The sequence below is a fragment of the Sander lucioperca genome, chromosome 11 (genome assembly GCF_008315115.2).
Source record: "Sander lucioperca isolate FBNREF2018 chromosome 11, SLUC_FBN_1.2, whole genome shotgun sequence".
In the NCBI taxonomy this organism is placed as follows: Eukaryota; Metazoa; Chordata; class Actinopteri; order Perciformes; family Percidae; genus Sander; species Sander lucioperca.
Window position 1 is genome coordinate 6,602,194 of NC_050183.1, and position 14,873 is coordinate 6,617,066.

The window sequence follows — 14,873 nt, forward strand, 5'->3', positions numbered from 1 at the left end:
GAGCTAATGTTGATTACTTACAGTATAATGTTCTATGCATATTTTCATTTGCAAAATACCTAGGCCTAACTGTTTAGTCTAACAATAAGTAAAATGTTTCCCTCTGAAATGTAGTGAAGCAAAAGTATGAAGTACCATAAAAGTAATGCAGAAATACCTCAAAATTGTACTTAGAATAGGAGAGAATATGATAGAATCAATTTGACTACTTGAGTACTAAGTTTGTAACTAATATACAGGACAATGTTAGAGATGCAAAAAGAAACCCAAACAAAATGCATAAACTGATCAGTTTTAGATCCATTTTGCCTCAAAGTGGCTCCATTACGCTAGTATATAGCAATGTTGGCTTTAACAACAAAATATTTTAGTCATTCCTAAAAAATGTAGGTCAATGCTTTAAAACTTCATACTGACAAGAACACCACATCTCAGATCAACTTTCATCTGTTAAGTAAAATGTGTTGGGAGTGTAAGGGCAGTATGAGCCAGCCAGCAAGCCCCTACGTTTATAGGGGAATGCAGAGAATTTTAAAGGGTTCATACACATAACCCAGCAATGTACAGCATTCCTGTAACAAAGGGTTTTATAACGTGAGTTACACACACGTGGTAAGACACTTTCTGTGTCTTGCTCTCTTTCCCTGACAGTGTGTGTGACATTCATGTCTATTTGTGTGTATGCGTCCATGTGGTCAGGGGTCAACAGCCAGTGTCTTTCTCTGTCAGTAGTGTGTAAGGGAGAAGGGTGTGAAGGGTGACTCATGTGATTATCTTATGGTTAAGGTGACATCACAGGACTCCCTTGATCCAAGAAAAGACAGACATTTCTCGGGAGTCTAAAGTCAAACCTGATCATAGTCCAGACATTCAGGGCATCAACCTGAAGTGTGACATTTCACTTAAAAGGCAGCACCAAAAGTAAGGTGTCTTTTTGGGATGTCCTCATGCACCTCCACGTCTTCATCAAGCAGAAAGTTTGGCATTTTCTGCCTGACATCAAAAGCAACAAATAATACTTAAATATGTTCTGTGCAAGAGTGGAAAAATGAAAATACAGCATATACGGTATACCATGGAACCATAAACATATTTCTGTTACTCAAAAAGATTAAATTTTGATCAACCAATGTAGTTCAGGATATAGTTATTTCTTGTTTAGATATTTGACTTTACAACTGTACACTAGTGGTTCCCAACTACTTTCTGCAATGCCCTGCAATGAGTAAATATGACAAACTTGCAGCAAATAGCTGCCTGTTTACACATCCAGGTAAAAATTGAATATGTAATAACCCCCCTGTATGAGTACACAGCAAATATAACAACATAAAACAAAACATATTTTGGGAGGAACAGTTTATTCAGTTATATTTACAAGGCAGAACCGATCATCGCAATCTTATGAACTTGAACCATGTATAATGGATCATCTCTCCCATTTAAATCCGAGCATTTTACAGCACACAAATGCAGGCAAAGATAAATAAATATTGTGCTTTTATAGTCAAAATGATAGTTTTTTGGAAAGGTCATATCAACTATTTTTATGCAAACCTTGCTTATAATACTGGGTGTGACTAAACCTATAAACTACAATAACTTTAAAAGGGAAAAGGCTACACTTTACATACCTTCACTTTTTCTGTGTTTCTTTTACTCATTTGGTTCAAAAATAGGCACTCAGTACAGCAAACAAACCTCACACACAAAGAATGATGAGCTGTAACTGAGCTCTTCCATCATGGATAATAAATATTTGATGAAACTGCTCAGGTTTGGTTTACTCATGTGAAAACAGCCTTACAGGACCGAAAATAGTTGAAAAGTTAAACCCTTTCTTTAACATTCTTGTATCAGAAAGGCCAGAATTGAGATGGCACTTTAGAAACAGACATTTCATGAGTCCTATTTTCTGTACAAAAAAGAATAAACATGTTCATGCTTTACTAACAGCTACACAACTGCATGGCATCAGTTATGCTATTTAACAACACAATATAAACTTTAGTAGAACTTTTCTCCTCTTAAATATAACCAAATCCAATAGTGCTATCCTCTGCCCTCCTGCTACAATAAGTTGAACAGATGGAAGACATGAGAGAAAATCAATGTAACCCTAGAAAACGTGCAATCCATAATGCATTAGGATGTTTGATAAATGTTTAAACTTCTAATTAAGTATGAGAATGTGCTCACATTGTCCCAAATGTTCATCAGAAACAACCACGCTAAAAAACATAAGTGAATGTCGCTCTGCTGAAATGAACTTAACTTTTCTCCACATAAGCTTTATAAACTTTATGAATCTGAAATAAGAACCACTTTATACTTCATCAAGTTGGTGATCAGAACATGTTTTCAGAATCTGAGCTGACAGGAAATGTTCCCATATGAAACAGAATGATAGCACAATTTATAAAAAATAACAATGTTTGTATATTACTGTCTTGATTATGGCCACTTTGATACAAATGTCAAACATTTTTTTTTGCAGATGTTTTGTATATGGTGGGTTAGTATTACTATTATCTTATACAAACCAGTCAAAAGTTTGGACACGTGTGAATGAGAAAATGTGTCCAAACTTTTGACTGGTACTGTACATGACATATACTAGAATGTACCAGTAATATGTGGAATACAGTCTAAATATTAATATAAAGCATATTTGTTTAACGTTGTATGACATCTATTTATGTGGCCATAACCATGTTACACAAAATAAACAAGCATTGTATTTTACGAAATTTTTTATAGTATAATTCTTACAGATTTTCTCATATGGGTTTTTCAGGCCACAAAATGTAAAATATTGATCATATTTGTGTAATTTCTAAGCACAATACGACTGAGGCACAAGGTACAGTACAGATGTTAGTACATTTGACATTTTCAAAATGTCAGTACAGCAAAGGAGTTATGATACAGCAGTTATGAGGCAAAACTAATAAAGAATAAAGAAGGCATCTGATGCATTGCTATTTACATCTAACACACATTATATTTACCAAGATCAGCATCTGTTACATCACTAATGTAGCTGTTAGACCTCTCTGGTCTTGCCAATTGTTACATCTCTCATTACATATGTACACATCACTAGTGTCAGGCAAAATGCTTATAGGCTATCCAATTGTCAGATTTTCAAATTCTTTTGCAAAAGTCAGCCTTTTCCATTCAATTTAGTATATTTATTTCTTTATTAAAAAAAATAAAATTTGTAATTTGTAATCCTTTAATGAAGTTACAACATGAGTATCCATAATTGGAGTTACAATATTGTGTTGCATTATAGAGCGTGCATTTCTGCCAATGTCCTGTTTTTCAAGAGCCTTACAATGGTGTAATATTACAATGTAAGCTATACAACAGGTCCGACCACACAGCAGATGATGTGTTTAGGAATAGATAAACTGAACTATAGTTTTCATGGGGAAACACTCCTTGTAACAGAGTGGTGACTTCCTTCGTACATTTTCAAGTTGCAATATGAAACCCCCCAGCAAAGAGGAAGAAGGGGTTCCACACAGAGGAGGGTTAATGAGACGGAGCATTCACCGTCTTGACTGCACAAATTGTCAGCTTTATGTTGGTCAATACAAGTAAGCATTTGTTTTGCATTTGGGCTCGCTGCGTCATACGGGAATCATTCGGAAAAGTTCATGCTCCATAAGTCTGTTTGTCACACACTGCATTAAAAAAAAGAAATGTTTGTGGATGATGAAAGCATGACAAGACAATAAAAACGTTTTGCTGCTCTCATATAATTCAAAGAAATGTGCATGCACTTTGTCTCTGTCTGATCCTTTTAGGGGATAAAACAAAGTAGAACCCAACTGCCTTCAGTACCAATTTTATTGTGTTTAAAAACGTGTTAGTGTGTAAATTAAATACAAAATGGCATCTCCTAGTTAATCAACATTTCTAAAAGAAGTTTTGGGTGCCGGAGATTTGAAGAATCTCTTTTTTAAATCAATTGCAATGCAAATTGCTGCAATCAACCTCTGAACTCCACGCAATATGTGCTTATTAAGCAAATTCGTTTAGCTAATTGGAGCAGATAATGAAACAATCTTTTGATCCTGACATGTAAAAACGTACTGTTTTCATTTTAAAGTCACGGCTCCAGTCTCAGTTTAACCCTGAAGTTATGTGAGGGCACTATTACTCCTCTTCTAACAAGTAACATTTTGCTATTTTATCCTGCTCATGGTTTTAATTCAATTCCATGTATTTCATCACTGTTTTTTTCAGTCTCTATGACCATTATCAGAGAGACAAGACAGTTACAGTATACTACTGCAGATATCCTTCAGCTAAAATCAGTCCAAAGATAAAGCCTACACTAAAATGAACAGGACCTTGTACAATCAGGCATGAGGAGCACTGAGAGGAAGAAAAGGGCAATCGAGAGAAGCTACTCTGAAAAGCCGAAAAACAAGTCTGTCTAACAACCAAGTGTCAGCGTAAAGATCTGCAAAACATTATAAACTACAAGCAGCTGTGCTCATGCACATGTGATGAATCTCTTTGCGATCTATTTTTATACTGTACATAATTATGTTTACTTTTCATTGGTGCACATTGTATCTTTGTTATTTATTATTGTATCTACATGCCAATGGCCTCAGCTTTAATCTAAAGTACACTTTGTTTGATAATTTAGGTTTAAGAAATAATTCACACTAAATACCTGATTGCTTAAAATGCATGTAATAAATGCAATATAATAAAGAATAATAAAGAAGTGATTTTGTTTGTCACAGAAAGTGTAAACAGTAAGCACATGTACTGAAATATTTGATACCTATCTAAATCGGATATTTCTACTGAAATATATATAAAACAGTACACTGGAAAATTATTGTATACTATTAAGACATCTGTGTGGAGATATAATGGCCTATGTGGTGAATTTATTTCAAAGCACACAGCCACACCGGGGCTTCTACAAGAAATACAACAGTGGTTTATATTACCTTCACCTGTGAAGCTGTGTCCTTCTCATAATCCTTGATTAACAATCGACTTCGGCCTGAAAATGCACCAAAAAAAAAATGCACTGAGAACTTTTAGAAAGTTGGAGGGATGAAAACGTACTAAAAACTAATGATTGTCCCAACTAGTTAAATTTCTGATGTGAAAGTATGATTTTAAAATCCAGGTGAGAGTGGACCAGTACCTCTCAGACTTTTTAATTGGCTCTTGTGGGACTGACTGCTGCTCCTGTTGTTTGTGCTCCTGCTCCATCCTACACACACACACACACACACACACACACACACACACACACACACACACACACACACACACACACAAAAGCACAGAGAGAGAGATGCTCATTTGGTGGGGAATCTGAACACAGTCTTGTGTAACTAATTACTCCAGGTTAAGTGCTTAAACCTCAAATCATTTTTGAGTGCAATTCTGCATGAGCAATATTACAGTATTTTTACAACTGCTTCCACACCAAATCTTTACATGTCACCTGATGTTTGAAACCTCTCACTCAAAGAGCAAGACTACATCTCCAAAACCATAAGCTATTTCTCAGCCTTTCACTCAGTTTTCAATTGCATAAAACATTTTTTTCATAACACTACACAATTCTCTACCTAAGACACAAAAATCTAACAGGAAGTGACTTGCTTTCCTTTTCCAGACACAACCAATCAAAATGCTACACTTATTCACCAGGTCCCACACACACACTCCTCACACGTGCAACACTAATTGCTTAACTGATCACTAACCAATCACAGCTTTTGTATAGGCCTATAAATAGGTCAAAGGTCAGATTACCTGTTTGGAACAATGGATGCCAACAATAGAGCAAGGGGAGTAGGAGGGAGAGGCAGGGGACAACAATATAGGAAAAGTTCAAAGGAGAGGACGAGGGCAATGAAGACAAGGAAAGAGAGCTATCTCTGATGAGATCATGGCGACACTTTACTGATCACTGGTGATTCCAAACACACACACACACACACACGCACGCACACACAGACACACACACACACACACACACACACACACACACACACACACACACACACCCATGTGTTTGAATATGTGAGTACGTTTATCTGATGAGCAGGTGGCAACTTGGATGGCAGCCTCAGCCATAGTGTATAAATCCATTGTGTGTGAACAGTGCCTGTAATATGTAAAAGCGCTCTGAGTAGTCGTTACAGTAAGACTAGAAAAGCGCTATATAAATACAAAAGCGCTATATAAATACAGTCTATTTACACACACACACACACACACACACACACACACACAAATGTGTTCTTTATTCTAAAAATGATACCTTTGGTTTACATTTGTTGGTAGTTTTGTTTTCTTGTATGCTACTGTATACAACACTGCACTACTGTTACAACAGTAATGTTTTGCCAAATAAATATTTTCTTTTTCAACATTGCATTGGTGTTTCTCATGTTTCTCATGTTTCTCAACCCCTCTCAGCAAATTACTTTCACTGTAGAACATTGTTTGGAAATGTAGATATAAGCCTGTGAAAGACAAAATAGCTTTAGATTTAGAACAGTGTTTACATGGTATATCCAAACATTTACTGTTATGAAAAAAGTGTTGCAAAATGCTTCATTTTGAGATGTGTTTACGGCATTTTGAATGCAGTATTTAATTTTGAAGATATGAGGCATTTTGTATTTTGAGTGTGCAGTTTTGGGAATTGTGTGTAGAGTTTTGATAAAAGGAGACATAGTTTGGAAAATGTGTGTAAGCAGTTGTAAAAAAACTGTAATTAAGTAATCTTTTAAAATTGATTTTACCTTTCCCTCCGTGCTTTAATCCTCTCCTCATCAAATCTGAAAATGAGTAACACTGTTATATCCTCAAGTAAATCCAAGTCATTTTAAAGAACTACAGTACTAATCCTTTTTTACTTTCATTCAAACACACTAGACTTGTTCAGCAGATATACATGAATGATCATTTTAACAAAGGACAGCATGACCAGCTGCTGCCTGCAGGTTGGGGTTCTTTTTCTCCATCTAGTGGTCAGATATACTTACTGCACCACACACTCAGGAACATGGACGTGCTCCATGGGGACGATCTCTGCCAGTTCATCCAGGCTGTGGACATACTGGATCTTATTCATGAACTTCACACTGCAGAGGGCAACAGGACAACAACAACACGACCACCGTTATGTATCACTGATGTTGTGTGTGTGTGTGTGTGTGTGTGTGTGTGTGTGTGTGTGTGTGTGTGTGTGTGTGTGTGTGTGTGTGTGTGACCTGATAAAGGGCCTGGATATTGCCAGGACAGTGCGTATGAACCACGTGGGATGAGCGATGACCAAAGACTTCAGGTTCTTCCTCAATCTGCCATCACAACACAAATAGTAAGTACATTCAGTTAACACAGTTCTGTTAGTGTTTACAAAAAATATTAACCACATAGAAATGAGCATTAAACAGAGTAAATGTAGCCTGTGAGTCATCCCCAGTCTTCTACTGACTGGCAGCAAGTGACAACATTAACCTTGCCTTTGAGTCTGTCAGTATCAATGTTATGCATTTCTGTATTTTGATGGTGAACAGTGCTCAGCAGCTAAATCTAGCAGACATAGATGGGCTTAACTCATATTTAACTTCAGAATTCTTTTAAATCAATCAAAATTATAGTCAATATGTTAGAGTAGTTTCTCCATAGTGTCCCACCTTCTGTCAATCATTTGGTAACATTTCTTGAGCCAGCTGATCCCAGGCATTTTACTCCGAGGAGTGGCTCCGTTCATGTAGATGATCAAGTAATCTTCAGCCACTAGCATCTCCAGACTGCTCACCACAAACCTGGAGGAGAGGGGTGGATGTTATGTGTTGTTGCTTTGCTATAGGAAATAATGGATGACCTCAAAACAGTTGTATCAAAGGGGACAACACCATGGACAGATTATGAGACAACAAGCGCAAAGATGCATGGAAAGAACTGGAACCAAAAAGATATGATCAAGACGTGCTTACTTTTGACGGAGCCATTCAGTAATCCATCTATGTACATTATCAAAGCCTGTACTTTAAAACTGAAAGTCACTCACAGGAATAGGTTCTCCATGATGTAGTGATAGTCTGGACAGCTGCTGTCAGGCAGGTAACAGGCAGAGAAAACAATGATGGCGTTAAGGCCCTCGCCATAATAACCTGAAGGGAGAGACTTTCAGTTAATAGTGAATAACACTTCTCTGCATATGGGTTACAGGCTGCATTTGTATATTACTGGAAACCATGTTCCAAAGTCTTTTAAGAGATTGATTTGATTTCTGTCCTATCACTGACCTCCGTGTGTGATGACACGGAGGTAGGGTCTGATGACCTGCATGTCAATACGATGCTCCTGTTCTCCGATGATCACCGTTCTCCAGAGGCGTCCGTTGTGGGCATTCCCCTCCTCATCCACATCTCCTGAACCATCAGCAGGACCTGCTTTGGCTGAGGCCACCGGTGTGTCATCTGGACAGACACAGAGCCAGATGTTGTTCTTAATTCTGCCTGAAGTAACACTGTAACACTTTATAGATAATGTTTTTCCTTTTGGTGTGTTGTTACTTATTGTGTTTTTATATTTTGTTTTATTCTTATTTTTTGTTTGAAATAAAAAGAAAAAAAGAAAGAAAGAAAGAAAGATGTGCCAAGCAGCATAGCGTTGATTCGAAAGAAGAGTAAAATATATTGCCTGTGTGTGTAAACTCCTTTCAAAGTAAGGTTTAAATTGAACATTTGAAATTAGGATTACCTTCAGCTTCAACAAAAGTAGTTACTTTTTGTCTGCTGTCTAAAGATTAATATTAAGATTAATTTAGGATTAGGTTGAAGACATCCTCACTCTTCAGTTGTACAAGTACTCAGATCCATTACTTACACACACACACACACACACACACACACACACACACACACACACACACACACACACACACACACACACACACACACACACACACACACAAACACGCAGATAGAACTATCACCCCCGGGGTTAATGCAATAACAAACTCTGTGCACTAATGACTCTGTGTAATAACTTTTGTGTTTGTGTTTTTTCCTTTTGTTTTTGTGTATTTCTTATTTTAATGTTGCAAATTGCATTGCTCCAACATAGTTTCTTTGTATTAATATATGCAATGACAATAAAGATGTATCTATCTTAAGTAAAAGAAGTATTACAGTATCAGCAAATTTTACTTAAAGTATCAATCAATAAAATTAGTGCATTTGAAGTTGATGTTAAGATTAAGTTTAAGTTTTGAAAGGTCAGTGTTAAACATAGTGATAATAAAGAGGGTTAAAACAATGGACAGTCATGCATGTGCGTTTTTAACCACTTACCTTCCCACTCCAGCTCGTTGCCATTAGTGATGAACTCCAGCGAGTCGGTCTCGTCAGGTGTATCAATGTCATCGACGTTGATGTCCAGGTCATCCGGTGTATCCAGGAAGTCATCTGACAGCAAAGAGCCCTCACTTTGGTCCAATGAAAGGTTCATCTCCGGGGCAACCAGGGTACGGCGTTTACGGTGGGACGAGGACAGGCCACCGCTGCTGCCTCCTCCTCCCCCGGGTGGGCTGACATTCAGGGAGTTAGGAGGAGCTGCAGCAAGAGGAGAGACAGATCAGGAAATACAAGTGATGTCATAAAGCAGGGTTATTATGGAATTCCCATTATTGACTAATCAGTGAGCTCCCACTCCCCAGGGTTACTCACAGGCTCTGTCGTCTGTGAGACCACAAGAGGGATCCATGTCTCCGTACTCTGGTAGTGGTCTGGAGGGAAACATACACAGGTAAGTAACCAATACTGTGCATGTTGAGCATAATATCAAATACAAAGCCAGTCATGATACTGCAGACAACCGAAGTTCAGCAGAATAATCATTACTCTTACTGGGTCTTGAATAAAAGCAACATTAACTTTTGGCTAATGAGATTTATTTCTGATCTCTGTTCTCCAGCATGAAGCTCTAACTACGGCCTCACAATAAAATGTAACATTGTGATTAGGATGGTGTCCAATGGACCAGTCAAGGCGTGGGTGTTGTGACTGACGTGGCTAAGCACTAAAAAGAGGAGCAAGCAGAAAAGGATAGAGATGGTAATTAACTTCTCTCAATGGAGAGATGACAGTTACTAGGCTGTCACACAGTGCATACAGGGAGGAGGAGGAAGGGATGGGGGGAGGGGGTAGTGGAGAAAGAGGGAGGAATAAAAAGACAGAAAATGAGTGGAAGAGAGAAAAGAGGGAAGACATTTGTCTCTAACAAAGTGGCGCGGCTCTCTTTCCCTTTACACTACTTGTTATTTACTGCTGACACCCTGCGCAGAAGGAGGAGCGCCAGGAGGTCAAAATCCTGCTTTGCATATGTTTGTGTAGCATGTACCCATCTGTGTGTTTATTTGAGAGTAAGCAAAACTATGAACATTAAGACAGAAGTGTCTTTTTGCATATTAGCAACAATAGTGCAACCAGGGAACTGAACAGATAGAGAATTGTACAATTAAATGGTTCAAATGCATGAGATGCAGAGAGCTACAATGCAGTGTAGTTCAGCAAAGAGGGTCTTAGCTGCATTCCTGTGAAAGCCAACTGCTTTATCCTCCCATCTAGAGGGTGACAGTGTGCGACAGTGTGTGCTCCTCCTGAGCCAACAACACTGGCTTTAGCCCAGAGAAACATGCACTGATGAATGGTCCGACCTTTTCCCAGGGGAACCCTGCAGTGATTACTAGTCCAGTGCTTCCTTTGTCAGAAATGAAGTAAATTTTATAAACAGATTTATGGTGATTTCATCTTTTAATAAAAGCAAGATAATCTCTTTTGTTCCGGTTTATGGATGCATTGTCCTTCAGCTTCAAACAACAATATCAGGATGAATTGATGATGCTTACCTTCTGGAAAATAGCACGGGACTGCTGTTGTCAAAGCTGATTCAAATGAACTTTTAAACCTCACACAGCTTTAGATTTGGTTTGCTTACTCATTCCCTGTCCTTTTAGCATATAACAGACATCGTAGAGCAGAGCATCTCTCAGAGGCTGCCTTAATAATCCATTTGCTGCTGGCTGTTGCTCCGTCTCTGTCTGTCTTTAACCAAAACCTGCCACCATTTTTGTGACGATGCTGTGTTGTTGATCGGTGACTGCTGTTGCGTCATATGACGTAGCCTGAGACCATTTACAGACAGAGCTGCACCTGCTGCCTAGCTTCATGCTGCTCAATCTGGAGGAAGGAGGAAAGGGAGGAGGGAGGAGGAGAGAGGAGGGAAGAGGGAGGAGGGAGGAGCCCAGCACTGATCTCAACCTGTGAGCTTCAAATTGTCACACTTCTCCTGTAGAAATCTTTATGTTGCTTTAATAATAACTTTCCCTTCATTCATCTTTCTCTCTGTTTCTCTTTCTTACTGTGAACATGAAATTAAATGTCACACTGGGCTCAACCCTTGCTGTACATTTCACATCAACACAATGATCATTAAAACATTCAGGTCAAATAGTATCTACATTAATAGCTCCATTGTTGCTAATGCAGTGGAACAGAAACAAGATAGGGCTATCATTACTTTGAGTAAGCTTTTGTAAAATAAAAACCATTAACATAAACAGAAATGCTTCTAAATCCACCCAGACTAAACTGCAATGGAAGTAATATGGTGCAGCTGGCCCGTAAAAAAAAAAACCCTGTTTGGCAATTAATCTATAATTAACTGCACAACTTATCCTAAATAATTCGCATTCATAAATTAAAATGTGCTGTATATTCATCAACACAAACATTCACAAGAATATGCCATATGCCACACACAAACACACACACACACACACACACACACACACACACACACACACAGCACACACAGCACACACAGCTCTAAGAGATGTTATAACAACAGCTTTTTTGCTCAGCTGTCTCATAGTTTCAACATCAACCAATTGGCTGTATCTGACATCAACAGAACACTTTCATAGATGATGAGCAGTAGAAAGTAAAAGGATCCCACCTGGGGAAGTCTTCGTCCTGCCACTCGTCTTTCACTTCCAAGTTCTCCATTCGTAGAGTTGCCTCTGTGGTGCCCATCCCTCAGAGAGGAGAGCAGGGGCCTGGAGGTGTGAAGAAAAATGTTTATCAATGAACCCCATTTACAATAACAAGGGAAAACTGTCACATGAAATCAATGTACTAACTAGACAGTCAACTTCATGGCTGCACTGCTGGAACACGTGTTTGACATTGATGACAAAGAGAAAAGTCAGCAATGTTACATTACAATTTGGGGGCTGTAACCGCTCTTTAGTCACAGGGTTTTTATCCCCCTGCCCAGAGGAGCACATGTGAGAGGCATGTGACTGACTCGGACAGAGCCCACTTTCTGAGCTCAGCTCTCCTCAAAGTCAAATATCACATACAAATTTCTTTCTGGGTGGAATTTAAGAGGCCAATGAGAAGGACGACATGCACACCTAATCCTCCCTCACTTCTCGCTAATCCTGCCGCACTGATGTGATGCTGCCTGTTTGAGTCTGACTCACACTCAGGCTTGTATGTCACCAATAGAAAAACCTCTCTTCAGATCTAATAATAATTTGTGTTTTGTGCTCAAGAGTTTAAAGAGAATTCACATACTGATGAATGCCTACAATACAATGATTACACACTGACTGCATAACCAATGGTGGCATTAGGATACACTCCACTCTTCTAAATTACAGGATTTAATGCTGAAATCCAGATGCATTATCACAACACAATAGCGACACATTAACAACAGAAGCACAGGTCTGTTTTGGCTGGTGAACCGCATGAGAGGAGCACTGTGGATATTTAATTGGACCTAAAGTCCTGTTCTCTTTGTAGTTCTCCACTCAAGTATGAAATAAAAACCACAATGACAGAGGATTCCCAGTTTGTGTTTAGAGGTTATATTTAGAAACAGACACTCTGAGGAAAGGGACATTATAAGTGCTTGTCTAGGTGGCAAAACTGTAATGCAGGTCAGAGCATGTTTAGTGACTAGAGCGCAACGAAAATACTGTTATAGGAAAATAAAATACAACAAACCCTGTGTGATCCTGACATTCTTGTCAGCAGTCCAGTGTGTAAATCCTAATGAAAAATAATGCAACATGGGTTCCTGTGATATAATTACTAGAAGGAGTGGTGTGGTTTTGGTGGTTTTGGCAGCAACACTTGTGGTTAAACTGGAAGACAGCCAAGTCTCACATAGAGGAAATAATTAATTTCTGCAGGACTTACATTACACACAAAGAGCAAAGCAAAGATAAAAGATTGTACCATGAAGCAAAATTACACACTTGTTTGCAGCAGGTCAAAATCACATAAACCAATGTAACAAAAATCCCAAAAAAAGAAAGCAGTAGTGTGGTAGTGTGCGATGTACACTGTCAGTTTTACAAGAGTGGAGAGCATACAACAAAATAAATCATTATACATGTAATTTAAAATGACAGTGTTTATAAACGCTGCATGGAGAAATTGACCTTTACCGTAAGATGTATGTCATTAAATGTACATGTATTGTTGCTTCCCATGTTCACTAATTCTGCTTGAAAACAGCAATGTTGCAAAAAAAGATTTATGCAAAATGAATTGCCACCAAATGTGCAGTACATTGCCATTGCAGAGTTAAATGGCCCTACAGCCTTTCCGGGTTATCCCAAATTTAACAGCCAATAGGAAAAAAAAACCGACATGGATTTCATGTGTTATGTGGGCAATCTACAGTAATGTGCAAGCAGTCAGTGTAAAGGTGTCTGCCTTGTGCAGCAGGAAGAATAGAGATGCAAGGACGTTAAGTCAGTGACAATACTCACATGAGCGGTGTAAGATCCCCTCAAAACCTCTCTCTGGTCTGTGTGTCTTCCCTTCTCCTCAGTCACAGACGCATAGATTCAAGGAGAGAAAGTCCAGGGGGGTCAGGCTGAAATTTCTCCTCTTACGCTCCCTGTCTTTCACTCATTCACATGCGCACACACACTCATGCACAGACACAGACATACAGTGTCCTCAATGTCAGCCACTAGCCAGCAGCAGGTGTCTGAAGACAGGGAGCACCTCTGTGCTGGACTCCCCCTTTTCTCCTCCGCCTCTGGCCACCGTTGTTGAGGAAAGACTGGCTGTGAAGAACGAGTCAACAGCTTGCCTCTCAGCTCCTACATCCACACCACCAAGACACAAAATGTCTTTAATCAGAATGCATCTGCTCTGGCATCATGATCCCTCTCTCTATCCCCCTCTTTTCTCTGCTTGTAACTCCAAATACCTTTAGCGTATCTTTGTCCACTCCCAAATAACAATTCAAACCTTTCCGTGGGGGGAAATTGAGCCCCAGACTCTGTGTCCCTTTACTCCATTCGTTAATCCTGCAATTGCTCTCAGTGGTCCTCTATGTGGCTGCTGTTCCCTAGCAACAGCATCTCTCTCTCCATCCATAGCTTCCCCCTCCTTCTCTGTCTCATCGCCCCACTCTCGTTCATACCCACTATACCCCAACTCTCCACACAAAATAATTATTCAGTCCCTTACTTCACTTGCACCCAACCAATCATATCACCCCTGCCCAGTTTCCCTGCATTGTATGCTGTTGGCTGCACATTCCTATAACAGGCTTCTTTCTATAATTTGCAACAAAAAAAAAAAAAAATATATATATATATATAATCTTATATTTAGTTGATTTTTTGTCTCCATAGGCAGTGCCTGGTAGTTGGGCTACATAAGATAGATATGTATCTATCTTACCATCGGTGCAAGCCATGATGCAAGCATGACTGACAGGCACACGCACACGCGACTTTCAGCAGACACAGCAGGTGAAGACACATG

General features: G+C 39.0%; 1 protein-coding gene across 5 annotated transcripts; it reads right to left on the minus strand.

The window, feature by feature from the left end:
- Window positions 1-1,342: 1,342 nt before the first annotated feature.
- atcaya (ATCAY kinesin light chain interacting caytaxin a) lies at window positions 1,343-14,575 on the minus strand. 5 transcript variants are annotated; one of them, XM_031307385.2, is made up of 14 exons: window positions 14,311-14,575; window positions 13,862-14,200; window positions 12,031-12,130; window positions 9,741-9,799; window positions 9,366-9,626; window positions 8,316-8,489; window positions 8,078-8,180; window positions 7,701-7,832; window positions 7,275-7,361; window positions 7,047-7,145; window positions 6,804-6,839; window positions 5,186-5,254; window positions 4,983-5,038; window positions 1,343-3,692 (listed from the first exon to the last, which is right to left on the minus strand). In XM_031307385.2, exons 3-13 carry the CDS (start codon window positions 12,105-12,107, stop codon window positions 5,008-5,010), a joined length of 1,128 nt encoding a protein of 375 aa, XP_031163245.1. In that variant the 5' UTR covers window positions 12,108-12,130; window positions 13,862-14,200; window positions 14,311-14,575; the 3' UTR covers window positions 1,343-3,692; window positions 4,983-5,007. The 5 variants fall into 5 exon arrangements, with proteins under 5 accessions (XP_031163245.1, XP_035863387.1, XP_031163246.1 ...); XM_036007494.1 differs by having other exon boundaries at window positions 14,352-14,527; XM_031307386.2 differs by lacking the exon at window positions 6,804-6,839 and having other exon boundaries at window positions 13,862-14,535.
- Between the last annotated feature and the right edge of the window lie 298 nt (window positions 14,576-14,873).

Excerpts from the sequence above, each read along its gene's own strand:
- atcaya (XM_031307385.2), bottom strand. The coding sequence starts at position 12,107 with ATGGGCACCACAGAGGCAACTCTACGAATGGAGAACTTGGAAGTGAAA. Across the intron at positions 8,181-8,315 it reads CCGTGTCATCACACACGGAG|GTTATTATGGCGAGGGCCTT; the intron begins GTCAGTGATAGG and ends CTCTCCCTTCAG. Across the intron at positions 6,840-7,046 it reads GTTCCTGAGTGTGTGGTGCA|ATTTGATGAGGAGAGGATTA; the intron begins GTAAGTATATCT and ends ACTCATTTTCAG.